The 20,233-nt window shown below is 41.7% G+C and overlaps 1 protein-coding gene across 11 annotated transcripts in view; it reads left to right on the forward strand.

The window, feature by feature from the left end:
- Window positions 1–20,233, forward strand: part of LOC147103362 (protein 4.1-like) — a 192,627-nt gene that overhangs the window by 108,493 nt on the left and 63,901 nt on the right. For all 11 annotated transcript variants that reach the window (XM_085962875.1, XM_085962871.1, XM_085962870.1 and 8 more), the window contains exons 6-9: window positions 2,285–2,360; window positions 6,863–7,081; window positions 10,379–10,466; window positions 16,528–16,680. In XM_085962875.1, the coding sequence (XP_085819001.1) occupies window positions 2,285–2,360; window positions 6,863–7,081; window positions 10,379–10,466; window positions 16,528–16,680 (536 nt within the window). The remainder of the gene's footprint in view (window positions 1–2,284; window positions 2,361–6,862; window positions 7,082–10,378; window positions 10,467–16,527; window positions 16,681–20,233) is intronic.

Raw genomic sequence — 20,233 nt, forward strand, 5'->3', positions numbered from 1 at the left:
CATGTTGGAGGGTCTTTCTGGCTGAATAAGATAAGATGGACGGAATGACTTCTCATCCATATATATTTTATGTTGTAAAATGGACAGATACCATTGTCAACCACTAATCTTGTCAAATGGTACACTGAATATGATGTTGCTACTGAAGGAAATGCTCATTCTGATGCTAATTTCTGTGAAATTGAAATGGGGTGTGCAGTTTCAATGGAGGCTTGTTTATTGGTTACTTTAAAGGAAGGCTGGTTTCATCCAAGTTTATGGGAGCTCAACTGTTGTAGTTTTGTGAAGAGAATATTTGGATGTAAATTTCTGTTTAGACATGGCGAGTATTGAATTGTTAGAGAATCTTTGGGACTTATTTCGGCACTTGGTTAGTGCACATAGACATTTTCAGTCCAGGTTTTTAACAATAAAAGGACTGTCGTGTATCCTCTGGTGTTCTGGATTTTTTCCTAACAGTTTTGAAGTGAATCATGTAGCACTGCGATACTTGTTTCCTTAGGAAGGCTATTTTAAATGTTCAAGTTCTATGTGAAGTATGTTCTTATCTATTTCAGTGAGAATGTTTCCATAACTAAAGGTCAACTTAGTTGTAGTTGCCTTATCAATGCGGTTTGTTGAGAAATAACTGGTGGCATCCAGTAGTGTAGGGTGCACTTGGAAGAAGTGAAGGTTGCCCATGACAGCTGTGTTTTTTCCTGGAATATTATCATAATGTCTGGTAAATGTTTAATGGTTTTAGACAGTGGTGTTAAGCGATACGCTAAAATTGCAATCATCTACTGTTGCCATTTCAATAGCCTAATGCAGCATTTTATGGGACCCTTTCAATTGCCCATTCACATCACAGATTATTTAAACCTTGGTCAGATCTTGAAGCAAACTTAGTAAAAGTATCACCTTAATCAACATATTTCAATATTAAAGTATTCTGTTCCTTTGAAAATAGAGAATTACCCTTTCAAAATTCAAATTGATTCAGAGTTTATGTAATAAATTGAACAAGGACGAAGTTGCCAAAGAAGTATACTAAAAATCTAACTTCCTTTTATTAAACAACAACTTGCATTTATATTGTGCCTTTAACATAGGAAAACGTCCCAAGGCGCTTCATCGAAGTGTAATAGCCAAAAATTGAAAGTTGAAGGAAAATTACTGTAAAATTTTACTTTTCTCCTTGGTCTTTGGTTCAAGCCACTTGAGCATCAAGTAATCTTGCTGACACTTCAGTGCAGTATTAAGTGAGTGCTGCAATTTGTCAGAGATGGCATCTTTTGGATAAGACATTAATTCAACGGTCTGCTTGCTCAGGTAGATGGAAAAGATCCCACGGTACTATTCGAAGAAGAGCAGGAGAGTTGTCCCAATGTCCAGGCCGATATTTATCCAATGTCACCAAAACAGTAACTGGTCATTTATCGCATTGCTGTTTGTGGCGCCTTGCTGTATACAATTTGGCTGCTGCTTTTGCCTACATAACAATAACTGCACTTCAGAAGCAATGAATTGGCTGAGCGAGCTTTGGGACATCCTGAGGACATGAAAGATGCTGCAGAAATGCAACTTTGTTCTTTTCTCCTTCTCCTGAAAGTGTTAATTCCTTGTTGGAATGTAGTTCCATTCGCACCCTTGTCCTCCGTAACCTCATCCAAGTGGCTAATGATGTGTGAACTCCAACAGTGAGCGTCAGTATAGTTATTCAGCTACAACAGGCATCGCAGTTCAACCTAATTCTGTTCTCACTTAACCACACAAAACAGGGCCAGATAAATCACTAATAATCATGACCAGGTATTCTGGGTATTTCTCTTGCTCGCTCCTATCCCCAACCCATGAATTCTGAAAAAATTGCAGCATCTCTAAAGCTGCCCTACCTGAGGTTAGCTAACAAGGCCTGAATTAGGATCTTGATGGTCTGTATGGCTCAGCTATTCACTTGATCAAATTACTGAGCTCCAAATTTAACATTTTAATTCAAAAAGCTTAAATTTGTCATGCTCGACGAAGTAACTTACTGCACAGGTGTTTCCTCTACCAACGTCGGAAGATGAAAGCAGCTTGACCTGACCTGGCCAAGGTGGTCTAGATGTTCTTTGTGGAATCAAGAAAAGGCCACTTGACCCATCTAGCATGCCCTGGCTAGGTTTATCAAATAAAGGGTAGTCTTTAACTACAAATGTTGCCATGTTAAAAAATAAATAAATTAGGCCATGATTTAATTTTATCCCACAGCACTGAGAAAACCATTTGGTGGAAGGTGTATTGATGATTCTTTGTGTTCCAGGTGGACCTTGGGATTTTACATTCAATGTGAAGTTTTACCCACCTGATCCTGCACAGCTGACTGAAGATATAACAAGGTAAAAGGCTGTTTTCTATTAAAACTCTTAACAGGATTACATTTAGCAGGAAACAAACCTCTAGTTAATGCAATTTTTTGCTGAAGTTGGAAATACTTTAGATGTTTTGAAAATGGGTACTAAATATCATTGACTAGATTTACTAAAGGATGTATAGATAGACCCTGCACCAAAATGGTTATGGTATGTAAAAGTTTTAGAAGTTTTTGAGATCTTGTGAAAAGACCCTAGTGTTATATAGCAAATACAAATCAGAATATTTGCTTAGATAGTTAAATACCATATGCTGTTGATATTCAGAGTGTCTGAAGTAACTGGTTTGGCAGTGGTTGCATTTTAACTTCCTTATGCTTAATATTCCTGGGTACAAGGTATTCAGGAAAGATAGGGAAAGGAAAAAAAGGAGGCGTAGCAGTTTTAATGAAAATATTACAGTGCTAGAAAGAGAGAATGTCGTTGAGGGGTCAAAGACTGAATCTATTTGGTTGGAGTTAAGAAACAATAAAGGACCTATTACGCTACTTGGTGTATTTTATAGGCCACCAAATAGTGGGAAGGAGCTAGAGGAGCAGATTTGCAAAGAAATTACTGAGCGGTGCAAGAACTAGAGTAGTGATAATGGGAGACTTTAACTACCCCAATATTGAATGGGGCAGTGATTGTGTTACGGGCAGAGAAGGGAAGAAATTTCTGAAGTGTGTTCAGGAGCATCTTCTTGATCAGTATGTTCCCTGCCCAATGAGGAAGGAGGCATTGCTGGATCTAGTCCTGGGGAATGAAGTGGGTCAGGTGGAGAATGTCACAGTTGGGGAGCATCTCGGGAATAGTGATCATAGTATCATAAGGTTTAGATTAGTTATGGAGAAGGACAAGGAGCAATCTAAAATAAAAATACTTAACTGGAGGAGGGCCAATTTCGGCAATTGAGGAGGGATCTGGCCCGGATAAATTAGAGTCAAAAGACTGGCAGACAGAAATGTAATGGAGAAAACTTGATTGAGTTTTTTGATGAGGTAACAGAGAAGTTTGATGAGGGCAATGTGGTTGATGTGGTGTACATGGACTTCCAAAAGGCGTTTGATAAAGTGCCACACAATAGGCTTGCCAGCAGACTTGAAGCCCATGGAATAAAAGGGACAGTGGCAGCATGGATACGAAATTGGCTAAGTGACAGGAAACAAAGTAGTGGTGAACGGTTGTTTATCGGTCTGGAGGAAGGTACATAGTGGTGTTCCCCAGGGTCGGTACTAGGACCATTGCTTTTCTTGAGGTATATTAATGACTTAGACTTGGGTGTACAGGGCACAATTTCAAAATTTGCAGATTACACAAAACTTGGAAGTATAGTGAACAGTGAGGAGGATAGTGATAGACTTCAAGAGGACATAGACAGGCTGGTGGAATGGGCATACACATGGCAGATGAAATTTAATGCAGAAAAGTGCAAAGTGATACATTTTGGTAGGAAGGAACGAGGAGAGGCAATATAAACTAAAGGGTATAATCTTTGAGGGGCGCATGAACAGAGAGACTTGGGTGGGGGGGGGGGGTATATTTGCACAAATCGTTGAAGGTGGCAGTGCAGGTTGAGAAAGCAGTTATAAAAGCATATGGATCCTGGGCTTCATAAATAGAGGCATAGAGTACAAAAGCAAGGAAGTTGTAATGAACCTTTATAAAACACTGGTTCGGCCTCAACTGGAGTATTGCGTCCAATGCTGGGCACCACACTTGAGGAAGGATGTGAAGACCTTGGAGAGGGTGCAGAAAAGATTTACAAGAATGGTTCCAGGAATGATTTACTTCAGTTACGTGGAGAGGCTGAGATTGTTCTCCTTAGAGCAGAGAAGGTTGAGAGGAGATTTGATAGAGGTGCTCAAAATCATGATGGGTCTAGACAGAGTAGATAGAGAGGAGCTGTTCCCATTGGCAGCAGGGTCGAGAACTAGAGGACACAGATTTAAGGTGATTGGCAAAAAAAACAAAGGCGACATGAGGGAAATCTTTTTTACGCAGCGAGTGGTTAGGATCTGGAATGCACTGTCTGAAAGGGTGGTGGAGGCAGACTCAATCGTGGCTTTCAAAAGGGAATTGGATAAGTACCTGAAGGAAAAACATTTGCAGGGCTACGGGGAAAGGGCAGGGGAGCGGGACTAGCTGAAGTGCTCTTGCAGAGAGCTGGCATGGGCTCGATGGGCCGAATAGCCTCCTTTTGTGCTGTAACGATTCTATGATTCTATGAAATGGGCGGCCTTTAAAGAGGAGTTGGTTTGGTTATAATCTAGGTACATTCCTGGAAAGGGAGGGCAACCAAAGCCAGAACACTCTGACGACGAAGGAGTTGGAGAGTAGAATGAAGCAGAAAAAGGGGGTGTATGACAGATGTCAGCTTGATAATACAAGGGAGAATTGGGCTGAATATAAAGTGTAGAGAGGAAAAGTGAAAAAGGAAGTAAGAGGGGCGAAGAGACAGTACGAGAATAGATTGGCGGCTAACATAAAAGGGAATCCATATATGTTTTTGATATACATGTTAACAGTAAAAGGGTTGTCAGAGGAGTGGTGGGACAAAAATGGGGATCTATTGGTGGAGGCACTAAATGAATACTTTGCATCGGTGTTTACCAAGGAAGAGGACTTTGCCAAAGCTATGGTAAATGAGGAGGTTGCTGGGATACTGGATGAGATTTAAAAAAGATAGAAGAGGTATTAGAAAGACTGGCAATACCTAAAGTGGATAAGTCACCCGGTCCGGGTGGGATGCATCCTAAGTTGCTGATGGAAGTAAGGATGGAAATTGCGGAGGTGCTGGCTACAATCTTCCAATCCTCCTTAGATACAGGGGTGGTGCCAAAGGACTGAAGGATTCCCAATGTTGCACCCTTGTTCAAAAAAGTGAAGAAGGATCAACCTGGCAATTGCAGGCCAGTCAGCTTAACATCGGTGGTGGGGAGACTTTTAGAAGCAATAATCCGGTAGAAAATTAACAGCCACTTGGACAAGCATGGACTAATAAAAGAAAGCCAGCACAAATTTGTTAAGGGAAAATTGTGTTTGACTAACTTGATTGAGTTTTTTGATGAGTTAACAGAGAGGGTGGATGAGGGCAGTGCAGTTAATGTTATGTATATGGACTTTCAAAGGTGTTTGATGAAGTATTACATGTTAGGCTTGTTAGCAAAATTGAAGCTCATTGAATAAAAGGGGCTGTAGCAGTATGGATACAAAATTGGCTACGGGATAGAAAGAGAGTTGTGGTGAATGGCTGTTTTTCAGACTAGAGGGAACTATACAGTGGAGTTCCCCAAGGTTCAGTACTAGGACGGCTGCTGTTTTTGATATACATTAATGACTTGGACTTGAGGGTACAGGGAACCATTTTGAAATTTGCAGATGACCCAAAACTTGAAAGTGTAGTAAACAGTGAGGAAGATAGTAATAGAGTTCAGGAGGACATAGACAGGCTGGTGCAATGAGCGGACACATGGCAGATGAAATTCAGTGCAAAAAAGTGTGAGGTGATACATTTTGGTAGGAAGAATAAGGAGAGACAATACGTGCTAAATGGTACACTTTTAAAGGGGGTACCAGAAGAGAGAGACCTGGGGGGTGTTTGTGCACAAATCTTTGAAGGTGGCAGGACAGGCTAACAAAGCAGTTAATAAAGCATACGGGAACCTGAGCTTTATAAAAAGAGGCATAGAGTACACTAGCCAGGAAGTTATGCTAAACCGATATAAAGCACGAGTTCAGCCCCAGCTGGAGTGTTGTGTCCAATTCTGGGCACCACACTTTAGGAAGGACATGAAGGCTTTGGAGAGAGTTACAGCAGAGATTTACTAGAATGGTATCAGAGATGAGGGACTTCAGTTATGTGGATAGACTGGAGAAACTGGGGTTGTTCTCCTTAGAGCAGAGAGGCTAAGAGGAGATTTGATAGCAGTGTTTAAAATCATGACGGGTTTAGATAGAGTAAATAAAGAGAAACTGTTTCCATTAGCTGAATGGCCGATAACGAGAGGGTACAGATTTAAGATGATTGACAGAAGAACTAGAGGCGACCTGAGAAAAATCTTTTTTACACGAGTGGTTAGGTTTTGGAATCCACTGCCGGATAGGGTGGTGGATGCAGATTCAATAGTAGCCTTCAAAAGGAAATTGGATAAATACTTGAAGAAAAAATTGCAGGTATATGGGGAAAGAGCGGGGGAGTGGGACTAACTGGATTGCTCTTCGAAAGAGCCAGTGCAGACTCAATGGGCCAAATGGCCTCCTCTGTGCTGTACTATTCTATGATTTATTACCAGTTGTACTGCACACACTGTACCATAGCTAAGGATCCTGTTACTAACTCACCCATTACATGATTGATTAAATCTTTGAACTCAAAATGGTTATGTATTGGTTATGAGAAATATACATGTTAGATTTTTTATGTTTAAAGTAACTGTTTCTAAGCACTTATTGATGCACAATTGGTTACAAATTTGTGTTCTTTCCAGGTACTACTTGTGTCTTCAACTGCGTCAGGACATAATTACTGGATGTCTGCCATGTTCATTTGTTACCCTTGCCCTATTGGGATCATACACTGTTCAGTCAGAGCTGGGTGAACATGATTCAGAGCTACATGGAACAGATTATCTTAGTGAGTTCAAGTTGGCCCCACATCAAACAAAAGAACTGGAGGAGAAAGTTATGGAGCTTCATAAATCACACAGGTATGCATTCTTAATAAAACCTGTTAACTTGGGCATTATATCATTTGCATGTTGGAATGCTCAGATAGCAACAATTCCAGTTATTATAGAAAAGTAACCTCCTGCCCTATCTTGGAAACTAGTTAAATTGTTTTTAAAATGTAGGATTACACTTATTTACCAGTGTATTTGTTCCATCTTGGCAATTAGTAGTACAGGGTATCCGCAATATCAAAAATAATCTTGTAACATTGAAACAGTATCATTTGTGGTGTGCTAATGAGCCACCAATATTGAGTGCCATGTTTTTGTATAATAATAGAATGTAGTGGCGCGTACTAAAAAGAAAACTGAAGACAATCTCCTGAACTGGATTGAAAAATAAGAACTGACAATGAACTTAACCCTTATCATACATGGTTCATATATGTACAACAACAACTTGTATTTATATAGTGCCTTTAACGTAGTACGTAAAACGTCCCAAGGCGCTGGACAGGAGTATTTTAAGACACAAAATTTGACACCGAGCCGCATAAGGATAAGTTGGGGCAGGTGACCAAAAGCTTGGTCAAAGAGGTAGGTTTTAAGGAGTGTCTTGAAGCAGGAAAGAGAGGTAGAGAGGTTTAGACAGGGAATTCCAGAGCTTAGGGCCTAGGCAACAGAAGGCAAGGCCACCAAAGGTTGAGCGATTATAATCAGGGATGCTCAGAGGGCAGAATTAGAGGAGCGCAGATATCTTGGGGGGGGGGGGTTGTGGATATCTTTTGGGGGGGGGGGGTTTGTGGATATCTTTGGGGGGGGGAGGCGGTTGTGGGGCTGAAGGAGATTACAGAGATAGGGAGGGGCGAGGCCATGGAGAGATTTGAAAACATGGAAAAGAAAAAGAAAGAGTTTTCATTTGTATAGCGTCTTTCAAGACCTCAGGACATCCCAAATCGCTTCACAGCCAATGAAGTACTTTAGAAATGTTGTCACTGTTGTAATATAGCAAACACAGCAGCCAATTTACATACAACAAGGTTCCACAGACAGCAATGAGATAATGACCAGATAACAACCTGTTTTTTTCGTAATGTTGGTTGAGGGATCAATATTGGCCAGGACTCTGGGGGAACTCCCCTGCTCCTTTTCCTATAATGCCATAGGACCTATTATGTCCACCTGCGAAGGCAGCTAGGACCTCAGTTTAACGTCTCATCCGCAAGGTGGCACCTCCTACAGTCCAGCACTTCCTCTGTACTACACTGAAGTGTTGACATAAATTATGGGCTCAAGTCTCTGGAGTGGGACTTGAACCCACAGCCATCTGACTCAGATGTGAGTGTGCTACCACTGATGCCGAAATGTTGTATATCATTAAAGTTTTTACCATGTGCATCGCATTAATCTTGCTTTTCTCTTATATGAATGGCCATTCTTTTTAGAACATAAATCGATTTTCCCAGTATCCCCCTAAAAATTCAGATCAGCCATCCAATGGGGAAATCATAGAATAGTGCCGCTTTAAAGAAATCATCTACATTTTTTAAGATGCATGGCCTCTGCCCTGGTACTGCATGGACATCCGTTTTGGCCTGCAGCCTGTTTTCTGTTTCTCTTCTCATTGTTGGCAGCATTTATAACTGTTAGTAACTAAGACAAAATTCTATTTTTTTGTAGCTGTGGACCTAGTTCATAGCCAATTTAACTTCAGCATGTTAAATGATCAAATTTTAAATTGCCCGCACTTTGAGAGAGCTACACCGTTTATATGCAGATTCTGTGTATATTGAATGCATTTACATTATCAGCAATTGGTCTATTAACATTGTTTAACTTTTGTAGTTCTTTATAGTAATATGTAGAGCCTATCTGTGCAGAGGTAAAGTTTTTTTTGTTCTTAAACAGTGTCATGAATTTAATCCTTCATTTGCATTTAGAATTTTTCAGAATGTTTTCTCTCCCAAAGAAATTATGCTAATTCCCATCACTAATGATGACATGACTTAACACCTATCCCTCTCCCATTAGCTTCTTAATTCACAACAGCCAGGTGCAGACTGCCACACATTATCTATCACATTCAGCTGTAGCTTAACAGAATAATCACAGACACTTTGTGCGCAATAGAAAAATTAAAGCACTAAAATGCCTTGATATCTTGCAGCTATTTTTTTCCCTTTCTCTTTTCAGCAATTCTCTCCCTTTACCTATTGAATGTTCTCACTGTTACATTCCATGGATGCTGATCACATTCTGGTACTTTGCCTGAGTGGCCATTCTGGATGTGTGAGCCTAGACTGTCAGCATTGCTGTCCATGCAGAGTTGCTGGACATTAACCAGGAGCCAGAACTGTGGTCAGTTTTGTCCTCCCTGACCCAAAGGCCAATTGTAGCACCCTGACGACCACTCTTGCTGAGATCAGCTAACCTAGCACAGACCATGGGTGGAATCGGCTATCTTCCTGTTCTGTGGCTCAATTATTCACTGCCTTAGCCAAATCATCAGGGGAACTGATCATACAATGATACGGCAAAAGAACCAAAGGCGACATAAGAAAAAACTTTTTTACTCAGCGAGTGGTTAGGATCTGGAATGCACTGCCTGAAAGGGTAGTGGAAGCAGACTCGATCACAGCTTTCAAAAGGGAGTTGGCTAAGTACCTGAAAGATAAACATTTGCAGGGCTACAGGGAAAGGGCAGGGGAGTGGGACTAGCTGAGGTGCTCTTGCAGAAAGCCGGCACGGGCCGAATGGCCGCCTTCTGTGCTGTAACCTTTCTATGATTTTTCTATGATATCCTTATGATACCTACTGGATAGTAATTGGTGGTGATTCTCATCGTTTTTCTGCCATAAGGCTGCTGTGGATAACTCTGTCATACCCAATTGTTTGAATTTAAAAACTTCAAATACATTACTATCTGGTATCCTCAGAGAATACTTCCCTTCAAACACAAAAGAATGAAAGAACAATGTGCATTAAATCAGAAATAACAACAGAAAACACTGGAAAAACTCAGCAGGCCAGGCAGCATCCATGGAGAGAGAAACAGAGTTAACGTTTCAGGTCGATGACCTTTCGTCCGAACCTTTCGTCAGGTCATCGACCTGAAACGTTAACTCTGTTTCTCTCTCCACGGATGCTGCCTGGCCTGCTGAGTTTTTCCAGCGTTTTCTGTTGTTATTTCAGATTTCCAGCATCCGCAGTATTTTGCTATTGCATTAAATTAGAGTTTGATATTTTCAGAAGTTACTAGCAGGTTTCATTTGTGGATAATGAAACGTGTGATTATCAATGTACTCTAGTATTGGCTTTAACAATATTTCTTCCTAGGGCTATGACTCCAGCACAAGCAGATCTGCAATTCTTAGAGAATGCCAAGAAGCTTTCAATGTACGGTGTGGACTTTCATCCTGCAAAGGTACAAAGTCTATTCCTTTTTTATCCTTCAGCCAAATGTTAAAGATTCACACTCCAATTTTTGCAGAAAGCACTTTACCAGTCAAAAAATTGTAAGAAAGTTTACTTGACTCTTTTAAAATTTATAGCAACTGATGCAGAATAAATAGCTAGTTTCATTACATCTGTCTGATTTTTTTTTTTTGTCTGCTGAATATAAACATTTGAAGCTAGCAGCATAAATAATATAAATCAGTCTTTTTAAGGGTTACCGTTTTGAATGGTTCAGCTCTCAACTTGATGCTTCTTCCATCTTCAGATTTTAACTGCAGTTATTGGAGAATAGAGCTGGCAGCAGGAATGCACAATTAAATGTTGGGGGATTTCACTAGTTTGTAAGCATATTGAGATCCAGAAACCTATATTGCAATGTTCCAGTTGCAGATGTTTAGTTCAACAACTGTGCGGTAGCTAGTCCAGTAATATGCAACTCATAACATTTTCTAATGTTTTGAGACTGTATCACAGAATCACAGAAACCCCACAGTGCAGATAGAGGCCATTTCGGCCCATCGTGCCTGCACCGACACATATCCCACCCGATCCCCGTAACCCCTACACCAACACATATCCCACTCTGTCCCCGTAACCCCACGTATTTAATCCCCCTAACACTAAGGGTCAATTTATCATAGCCAATCAACCTAACCCGCACATCTTTGGACTGTGGGAGGAAACCGGAGCACCCGGAGGAAACCCACGCAAACACGGGGAGAATGTGTGGAGTTTGCGCAGACAGTCGCCCGAGGCCAGATTCGAACCCGGGTCCCTGGCACTGTGAGGCAACAGTGCCATAGAATGCATATTCAAGTAGAGTTTGTAAATGTCAGACTCTATTGAATCCTTTGAGGCCTGACAGTGAACCTACACCTGCCATTTGGGTTTTCATTTAGAACTGGTAGATGAATGCAACCAATAAAAAGTTTTGCAATTTTGAACTATTCCACTCCTCTAAGTGTTAAAAATCTGTATAACAAGATAAGATCAGTAGGACACTTACTCCTAAATGTGTTTGTTTTAGAGGAAATTGGATTTTGTTCAAGGAGCTTACTTGGAGTAGAGCCACATTTGCTCAAGGCGGAGGTGCTAGACAAGACTTTTTTAAAAATCCAGCCAAACTTGTTTGAAGTTGTGGCTGGAGGGAAGGAATGCTTGTATGTCTTTTATGGGAACCAACTATGTTCAACTCACTAGCTTCTTGTGTATCTTGCCCCTCCCTTTGCCTCACTATTGGTTGCAGAACATTCTGCCACATTGGCCCTACTCTCAAAACTCCCTCCCTAAATCCTTCCACCTCTCCGTTTCTATATTCATCTTTAAAAACCTTCTAAGAACCTAACTTTTCAACCAAGTTTTCAGTTACACCTCCTACTCTCTTCCTCCATGGCTCTACTTCTACTTCTGGAGCAGCGTGGAATGATTTTACATTAAAGGTGCTTTATACATGCCCATTGGTGGTGATGGCTTGTTTTTCTTTAAATTCTGTCTATCCCATGTTTTTGTTGGAAATGAAAGATGTCTGTTTGTTTAAGGGAAATCAATTTATTTTATGTTAAAAGTGCTGTAGCTTCTTAGTGCTGTTTCAGGTGATTTACAGCCCCTGTTAATACATAGGAAGCTTTTATCCATTGAATCCCAGTGGCATTAATTTATAAATGCCCTGATTTTCCATACTGGAAGTAAGTAATATGCAGTTTTTTTGTTGCATAGTATCATTAATAGGATGTGAAACCACTCAAGTTAATCAGAACAAGATAAACGTGGCGAAGGTCAGTTGGGGAACTGTTGATGTCTTCTGGGAAATTTGTGCAATGGATGCTTAATTGACCAAGTATTGGCAAACAGAGTTGTGTTTCACGACTGAAATTTCTACATTGTCCCGAATTGTTTGAGGGCTTATTACTCTTCAAATTTGTAACTCCTTTTTTCTCTTTCACCCAACCCCTTTAAAATGGGTTCACTGCTCACCACTGTTCAAGGTACAGCTCTCTGCTTACCATGTCCTTCTCCATTGTCCTCTCTCCCCACACCCCCACCTGCCAGGGTAAAGTGCTCCAAAATGTTTGCTCGGTCGCAAGATTTTAAAACAAGCTGCAGTCAGCGAGGATTCAAGCCATATTTAAACAAGCATATACTGTGGTTTGCTCAGTTATGTGTATGACTGGTAGTTATTCAAATCAACTAAGCTCTGGTAACTGAGGGACATTTAAATAATTTAATTGTTCAACTCATTGAGTTGAGTTGGTTGGAATATTCAGAGAAAGGTACTTTAGACAAGCTAGCTCCTGCAGTTAGAAACCACTAAAAGAAGAAAAAAGGCTTGTCTACAATAGAGTAGCTTAGCGTATCAATTGTGACCTGTACGTGTATTATAGTGCTGTTAACTTTGGTTCCAAATTAGATCTGATATTCTACTGCTTTTAGAAGATTATAGAAAATTTCTATGAAGTCACAGGATAGGTCCAGCAGCTAAAGTAATTAACAAAAATGTGGCTGTTTCATTGTTTCTTTGCTGTATTTTTGTATGCAGGAATATATATATATTATATATACACCAAATTTTGTGTAACTTAAGCAGTAACACTGTGTCACCACATTATTCATTGTTTCTAATTGAAGAATTGTTGTCAAATTTTAAACCAAAATTGTATTTTTTTATATATATAAAAAGTGAAATAAAAGCCTATTTTGTTTTCTATGGCATAATGCAGTGATACTAGTCACTAGAAATATCACTTTTAATATTTCTGAATTGAGAATAGCTCGAAGCTTAGTTGCTGTGATTTGTCCATGAACACAGCCGTTTATGCTGCTTTTTTGATCAGTTAGTCTAGTTTTTCAAAGTTTAAGTTTCCCTAAAAGATTTTTTTACTAAATGGTGTATAAACATCCTTTTCCGTTTCATAGAAATTTGCAAAGAAATGGTTTTTTTTAATCAAGAGAGTCAGTATGTAAACTTATTGACAGCAAACTTGTCAGTACTCACCACCTCAAGTCAAAAACTGTTGGTTTGTTATAATCTTGATTCATTTCTGGAGACCTGCAAAAATGCCAGCATGTTGTCACTATGATTTCCACAAAGTGTACTGGCGGGTGCATGGAATCTTCATATTAAGTCCACATCTACTGTTTAAAAACACCCAGCAATTATGGATTTTGTCCACTCAACCTTGGGGTGTGTACGAAAAGCATGTTTATAAACACCAACAACTTGCATTTCTATAGCCTTTAACGTAGTAAAATGTCCCAAGGTGCTTCACCAGAGTGTAATCAAACAACATTTGACACCAAGCTACGTTAGATATTCGGACGGGTGACCAAAAGCTTGGTCAACGAGGTAGGTTTTAAGGAGTATCTTAAAGGAGGAGAGAAAGGTAGAGAGGCAGAGAAGTTTAGGGAGGGAATTCCAGAGCTTAGGGCCCGGGCAGCTGTAGGCACGGCCGCCAGTGGTGAAGCGATTAAAATCAGGAATGCGCAAGAAGCCAGAATTGGAGGAATGCAGAGATCTCAAAGGCTTGTAGGGCTGGAGGAGGTTGCAGAGATAGGGAAGGAAGAGGCATTGGAGGGATTTGGAAACAAGGATGAGAGGTTACTGGACCGGGAGCCAATGTAGGTCAGAGAGCACAGGGGTGATGAGTGAACAGGACTTGGTGCGAGTTAGGATACAGGCAGCCGAGTTTTGGATGAGCTCAAATCAAAATCAAATCAAATCAAATCAACTTTATTGTCATTGTTAGTGCACAAGTGCAGTACAACGAAATGTAGGCTTGCGGCTCCCGAGAGTGTACATTTAGATTAAGACATTTAAACATTCAACATACATTTGGCTTGTAATACATTAACATAAACATATAAAGTGCATTGGCAGATGTGCAGGCTTTAGAGTTTATTTGTGGAGTTCAGTAGGATGACAGCCCTGGGAAAGAAGCTGTTCCTAAATCTGGTCATACGGGTGCGAATGCATCTGTAGCGTCTCCCAGATGGCAGGAGGGCAAACAGACTGTGGCTGGGGTGGGTAGGGTCTTTGATGATGGACCGTGACCTCCGTAAACAGCGTTTCTGGTATATGTGCTCTATGGTCGGTAGCCGGGTGCCGGTAATGCGTTGGGCAGTTTTGACTACCCGCTGCAGGGCTTTCCGGTCATAGTAGCTACAGCTGCCATACCATACTGTGATACAGTTCGTCAGGATGCTCTCTATTGTGCAGCGGTAAAAGTTAGAGAGGATCAGCCTCCTTAGGAAATATAGGCGCTGCTGGGCCTTCTTCACCAGAGAGGAGGTATTGAGGGACCAGGAGAGGTCTTCCGTGATGTGGACTCCGAGGAACTTAAAGCTGTCCACCCTTTCCACCACAGCCCCATTGATGTGGATGGGGGTGTGACTTCCGCCTTTAGACTTCCTGAAGTCCACAATGATTTCTTTGGTTTTCTTGATGTTAAGGGCCAGGTTGTTATCGGCGCACCACTTCACGAGATGCTGGACCTCCTCCCTGTAGGCTGACTCATCGTTGTTGGTGATCTGGCCTACTACCGTGGTATCATCCGCAAACTTGATGATGGTGTTGGAACCATGAACAGCCACACAGTCGTGGGTGAAGAGGGAGTAGAGGAGGGGGCTCAGCACACATCCTTGTGGGGCCCCCGTGTTCAGGGTCAGGGGGGTGGAGGTGTGGTTACCTAATTTGACAGCCTGGGGTCTGTTTGTTAGAAAGTCCAGGGTCCAGTTACAGAGGGAAATGTTCAGGCCAAGAGTTTGGTGGCCAGCTTGTTGGGGACGATAGTGTTGAATGCTGAGCTGTAGTCTATGAACAGCATTCTGATGTAGGTCTCTTTACCATCTAGGTGATTCAGTGCAGAGTGTAGAGCAGTTGTGATTGCGTCCTCCGTTGATCTGTTTGCACGATAGGCAAACTGGTGTTGGTCAAGAGAGGCGGGAACACTGGCTTTGATGTGAGCCAGGACCAGTCTCTCGAAACACTTCATTATGATGGGTGGTTTATGTTTATGTAGGGTGAAAGATGGGAGGCCGATCAGGTGAGCATTGGAATAGTCAAGTCTAAAGGTAACAAAGGCATGGATGAGGGTTTCAGTAGCAGATGAGCTGAGGCGGTCTTGGTGGTGGAGCAGATATATGGTTGGAAGCTCATCTCGGTGTCAAATGCAACACCGAGGTTGTCAGGGAGAGGGATGGAGTTGGTGGCTAAGGAACAGTTTATGGCGGGGACCGAAGGCAATGGCTTCGGTCTTCCGAATGTTTAGTTGGTTGAAATATCTGCTCATCCGGTACTGAATGTCGGACAAGCAGTTTTATGAGAAATGAAATACTAGGGTGAAGGATTGGTACATGTCTGTTATTAGCTGTGGTGAGAGCAATTTGAGATGATGGACAAGATATCGCACAAGAAGCATATTAAACCATGTTTTCCCCCTAGCCTGTTGGCACCAATATACTAATATGTCTGATGACAACACCGGATAGTCTGCAGTCCTGAAATGGAAACTTAGTTGAGTGCATTCCTTATGCACTTCTCAAAGATCTTGGCGTTAAGCAATTTTACCATCCCTTACTAATGAAGTCAGAATATCTATTTTAAAACATATCATCATTTCCATTATTAAATTCTCTGGACTTTATAAAATTTCAGAATAACTTTTGTTAGCTATCCATTTGAGTGCTAAAATAATACACTATTTTTGTGTTGTGAACAGTTTTTTAAATGGGTCTGTACAATTAATTAGAAAAGGAATATTGTAGCTTTTAAAGGCAGTAAAGGTTTAAGTGAAAAAATGAAAGAATATGTTATTCTTGCATCTATTATACAGATTTTACCAACCATGTTAGACACACAATGGAGTGCCAAGTTTCTAAAATGTAAAACTCTGGTTTTTGCACCTTTTGAGCAGCACGGATACACAAATGCCGTATTTTGGTGGTACTTAACAGGCTAAACAAGCTAGAGATTTCCTTCCGTCTAGACGTGTGGCTCTTGGTAGTCACTAATCTTTAATTGCCATGCCTTTTAGGACTTGGAAGGAGTGGACATCATGCTTGGGGTATCTTCAGGTGGCCTTCTTGTATACAAAGACAGACTCAGAATAAATCGCTTTGCCTGGCCTAAAGTTCTCAAGATTTCATACAAACGCAGCAGCTTCTTCATTAAAATTCGACCAGGAGAGGTATGTATTTCCTGCAGTTTAACGGGAGGAAGTTTGGGAAGTGAAGTTATTCATATCTGCTAAATTTAAATGTTTGTTTTTATAAAAGTGTTTACTTAACCCATTCACCCATATATTTACTGGGAGTTAAACAAGTGCTTCCTGGATGATGCTTCAAACTAGCAGGCATATTAACAGTATTTTCTTAATGGAAAATTCTTTTTGCTTTTTATTGTACAAAAGATCCACTCCATTTGTGGGCATCGCTGGCAAGGCCAGTAAGTATTGCCCATCTCTAGTTGCCCTGATAAGGTGGTAGTAGGCCACCGCCTTGAACTGCTGGTAGCGGTTTAATACAACTGAGTGACTTGCTGGGCTACTTCAGAGGGCAGTTAAGCGTCAACCATGTTTGTGTGGGAATGGAGTTACACATAGGCCAGACCAGGTAAGGAAGACAGATTTCCTTCCCTAAGGGATAGTAGTGAACCAGTTCGATTTTTACAATAATCCAGCAGCTTCTTAGTCACTTTTATTGATGGCGGCTTTTTATTTCCAGATTTTATAAACTGAATTCAAATTCTCAAACTACCATGGTGGGTTCTGAATTCAAATTCTCAAACTACCATGGTGGGTTTTGAATTCACGTTCTCTGGATTATTAGTTCAGGCTTCTAGATTACTAGTCCAGTAATATAATCATGACACTACTATATCCAAATTAACAATTTCTATAATGTTCTTCCATTCTTCACTGTTAACTAATTATCTGCACAACCATTCATTGATTCCCTTTGTGGGGAACATACTACCCATTAGCTAGTTGTAAATTGGAAGAGATGATTGTAAGGATTAAAAATGTTCATGATAACCCATGAAGATGTAATTTACAGGTGTTTGATAAGGTGCTATATTGGATGCTTGCTAATAAAAATAAGGGACATTGAATAGAGTGGAATGTGACCACATGGATAAGAGTTGGTGAAAAGACAGAAAACAGAGTAATGGATTTAATGGATTCTAATGGATTTAATTTGGACTCTCTCTCACTCTTGACCGCTACAGAGGCACAGTATCTTCATAAAACATTTAATTTTCCTGTTTTGGTAGTGTTGGTGTGAATTGTGGATTTCTGCTCGACTTTTGTTCACATCCTACATGGCGCTTCCCCTTTTTACTGAGAGAAGTCACTGGAAATGCAATTTACACACTAGGATGGCAGCATGCGTTATAGTGAGAACTATAGGTCTCATGACCATTTTCCTTTTATAGATTCTTGACTGCGTGTTTTTGGCTCAAAGAAAAATTCTTATTCTAGTGGGATCTTGTCATTACAACATAAATAAGTGTCAGTGATGGTGGAGAATTTAAAAGTTACACCAGCAGTCAATAATATGCCCATGAAGGTACTGGATGCAAATCTATATGGTTGTGTGTATTTGCAACACCAAAGTTCTGATTGGTCCCCTTGGAGGGCAAGACACACCCAGCAGTTTCTCTGGGATGTGTAATTAGATCCTCCCTGCCTACGTAATCAATTACTTTGCAAAGTGTAATTCAAGCCATTCTGATTGCCTTCTCCAGACAGAACAGAGCTCACTTGGAACAGACAGGGCTCACCCTCACGAGTTAAGACCTTCTCCCACCCTCCAAACAAGTTCCTGCCTTCTCCCCCCTAGACCTGACCATCTCTTCTTCCCCCCTCCTTCCCCCCCCCCCCCCCCCCCCCCCCAATAGTTCCTGACCTCCACACACACACCCCGTTTCTGGCCTCCTATCTACCCCCTCCAAGTTCCTAACCTCCCTCTGCCCGAGTTCCTTCCCCCACCGGGTTCATGACCTTCCCTCTCCCCCGCCCCCCCCACCCCCCAAACAAGTTTCTGACCTCACCTACCCCCTCCATAGATGGGACATTGTGTGTAGTTCATGGATTGTTAACAGGTTTATTGGGTATGAAATGAATAGTGACAGTGTCATAACTTCTGGATTTTGTCCAGTCCAGTGATGTTACTTGCCCTACACACACACCAATCTTTCAGAGAAATCAACCAGGTCAAGGGGGAGGAGAGGGAGAACGTGGTGCAGGTGTAAAGGGGTGGGTTGGAAGAACGTGATCCATCTTACCATCTGGATCACGTTTTCGCTCTCATTTTCCCCCCCCCCCCCCCCCCTTTAGACCTGAATCACGTTCTTCTCCTCCCATCCCCATTGTGCTCTCCGTGTACTTTACCACGAGGTCCTGACTTTCTCTCCCCATCCCCACTCCGAGTTCCTGACCCCTCTCTCTCCCTGGCCCCCCCCCCCCCCCCCGAGTTCCTGACCTCTCTCTCTCCCCCTGCCCCGCCCCCCCCCCCCGAGTTCCTGACCTCCTCCTTCCCCTGCATTCCTGACCTCCTTTCTCCTCTGATCCTCTCTCTCTCTCTCTCTCTCTCTCTCTCTCTCTCTCTCCCCTCTTTCTCTCTCCCCCCATCCTCTTTCTCTCTCTTCCCACCCCCCCCCCCCCTCTGATCCCCTCTCTCCCCTTTCAATGCTCTCTTCTCCCCCTGGCCAGCACGGATCCAGCGATCTTCTCCCACGGAGCTGAGGAAAGCGTGGCCCACGCTGCACTGCAGGCCACAACTGTGGGACATTGCGCATGCGCAGAAGGCCATGCAGAATGTTTGTTCAAATAATCACTCCAAATCTGTACACCGGTTCCAGCAACTTTCTGTTTTATTTAATGGGAACAGAGGGAAAAGCATGGAGGAGAGCGGGCAAGTAAATTTCTATCAGAAATGTAATTGCTACTCTGACTTTAATTATCCCCTGCTAGTTGAGGTTCTTATCCAATCAAGCTAATTGCATTTAACACGAGCGTTGAAACAAATGTATATTTGAAAGAGAGAATTTGCATTTATATTGGGCTTTTCACAACTCGTGACATCCCAAAGTGCTTTACAATCAATTAAGCACTTTTGAAATGTAGTCACTGTTGTGCTGTGGTACTTAAGGAGGTGGCCCTAGAAATAGTAGATGCATTGCTGATCATCTTCCAAAATTCGCTGGAATCTGGAACTGTACCCATGGATTGGAGGGTAGCTAATGTTACCCCACTATTCAAAAAGGGTGGTCGAGAGAAAGCAGGGAATTACAGACCGGTAAGCCTGACATCGGTAGTGGGGAAAATGCTAGAGTCCATTATAAAGGATGTAATAGCTGAGCACTTGGAAAACAGTGACAGGATCGGACAAAGTCAACATGGATTTACAAAAGGTAAATCGTGCTTGACTAATCTACTGGAATTTTTTGAGGATGTAACTGGGGGAAATAGATAAGGGAGAACCAGTAGATGTGGTGTATTTGGACTTTCAAAAGGCTTTTGATAAGGTCCCGCATAAGAGATTAGCGTGTAAAGTTAAGGCACATGGGATTGGGGGCAAGGTATTGACTTGGATAGAGAACTGGTTGGTGGACAGAGAGTAGGAATTAACGGGTCTTTTTCCGAGTGACAGGCAGTGACTAGTGGGGTACCGCAGGGATCGGTCCTTGGACCCCAGCTATTCACAGTATACATTAATGATCTAGATAAGGGAACTAGA

This window comes from Somniosus microcephalus, chromosome 20 (assembly GCF_052327205.1).
Source record: "Somniosus microcephalus isolate GS21.2 chromosome 20, FLI_Smic_1.0, whole genome shotgun sequence".
In the NCBI taxonomy this organism is placed as follows: domain Eukaryota; kingdom Metazoa; phylum Chordata; class Chondrichthyes; order Squaliformes; family Somniosidae; genus Somniosus; species Somniosus microcephalus.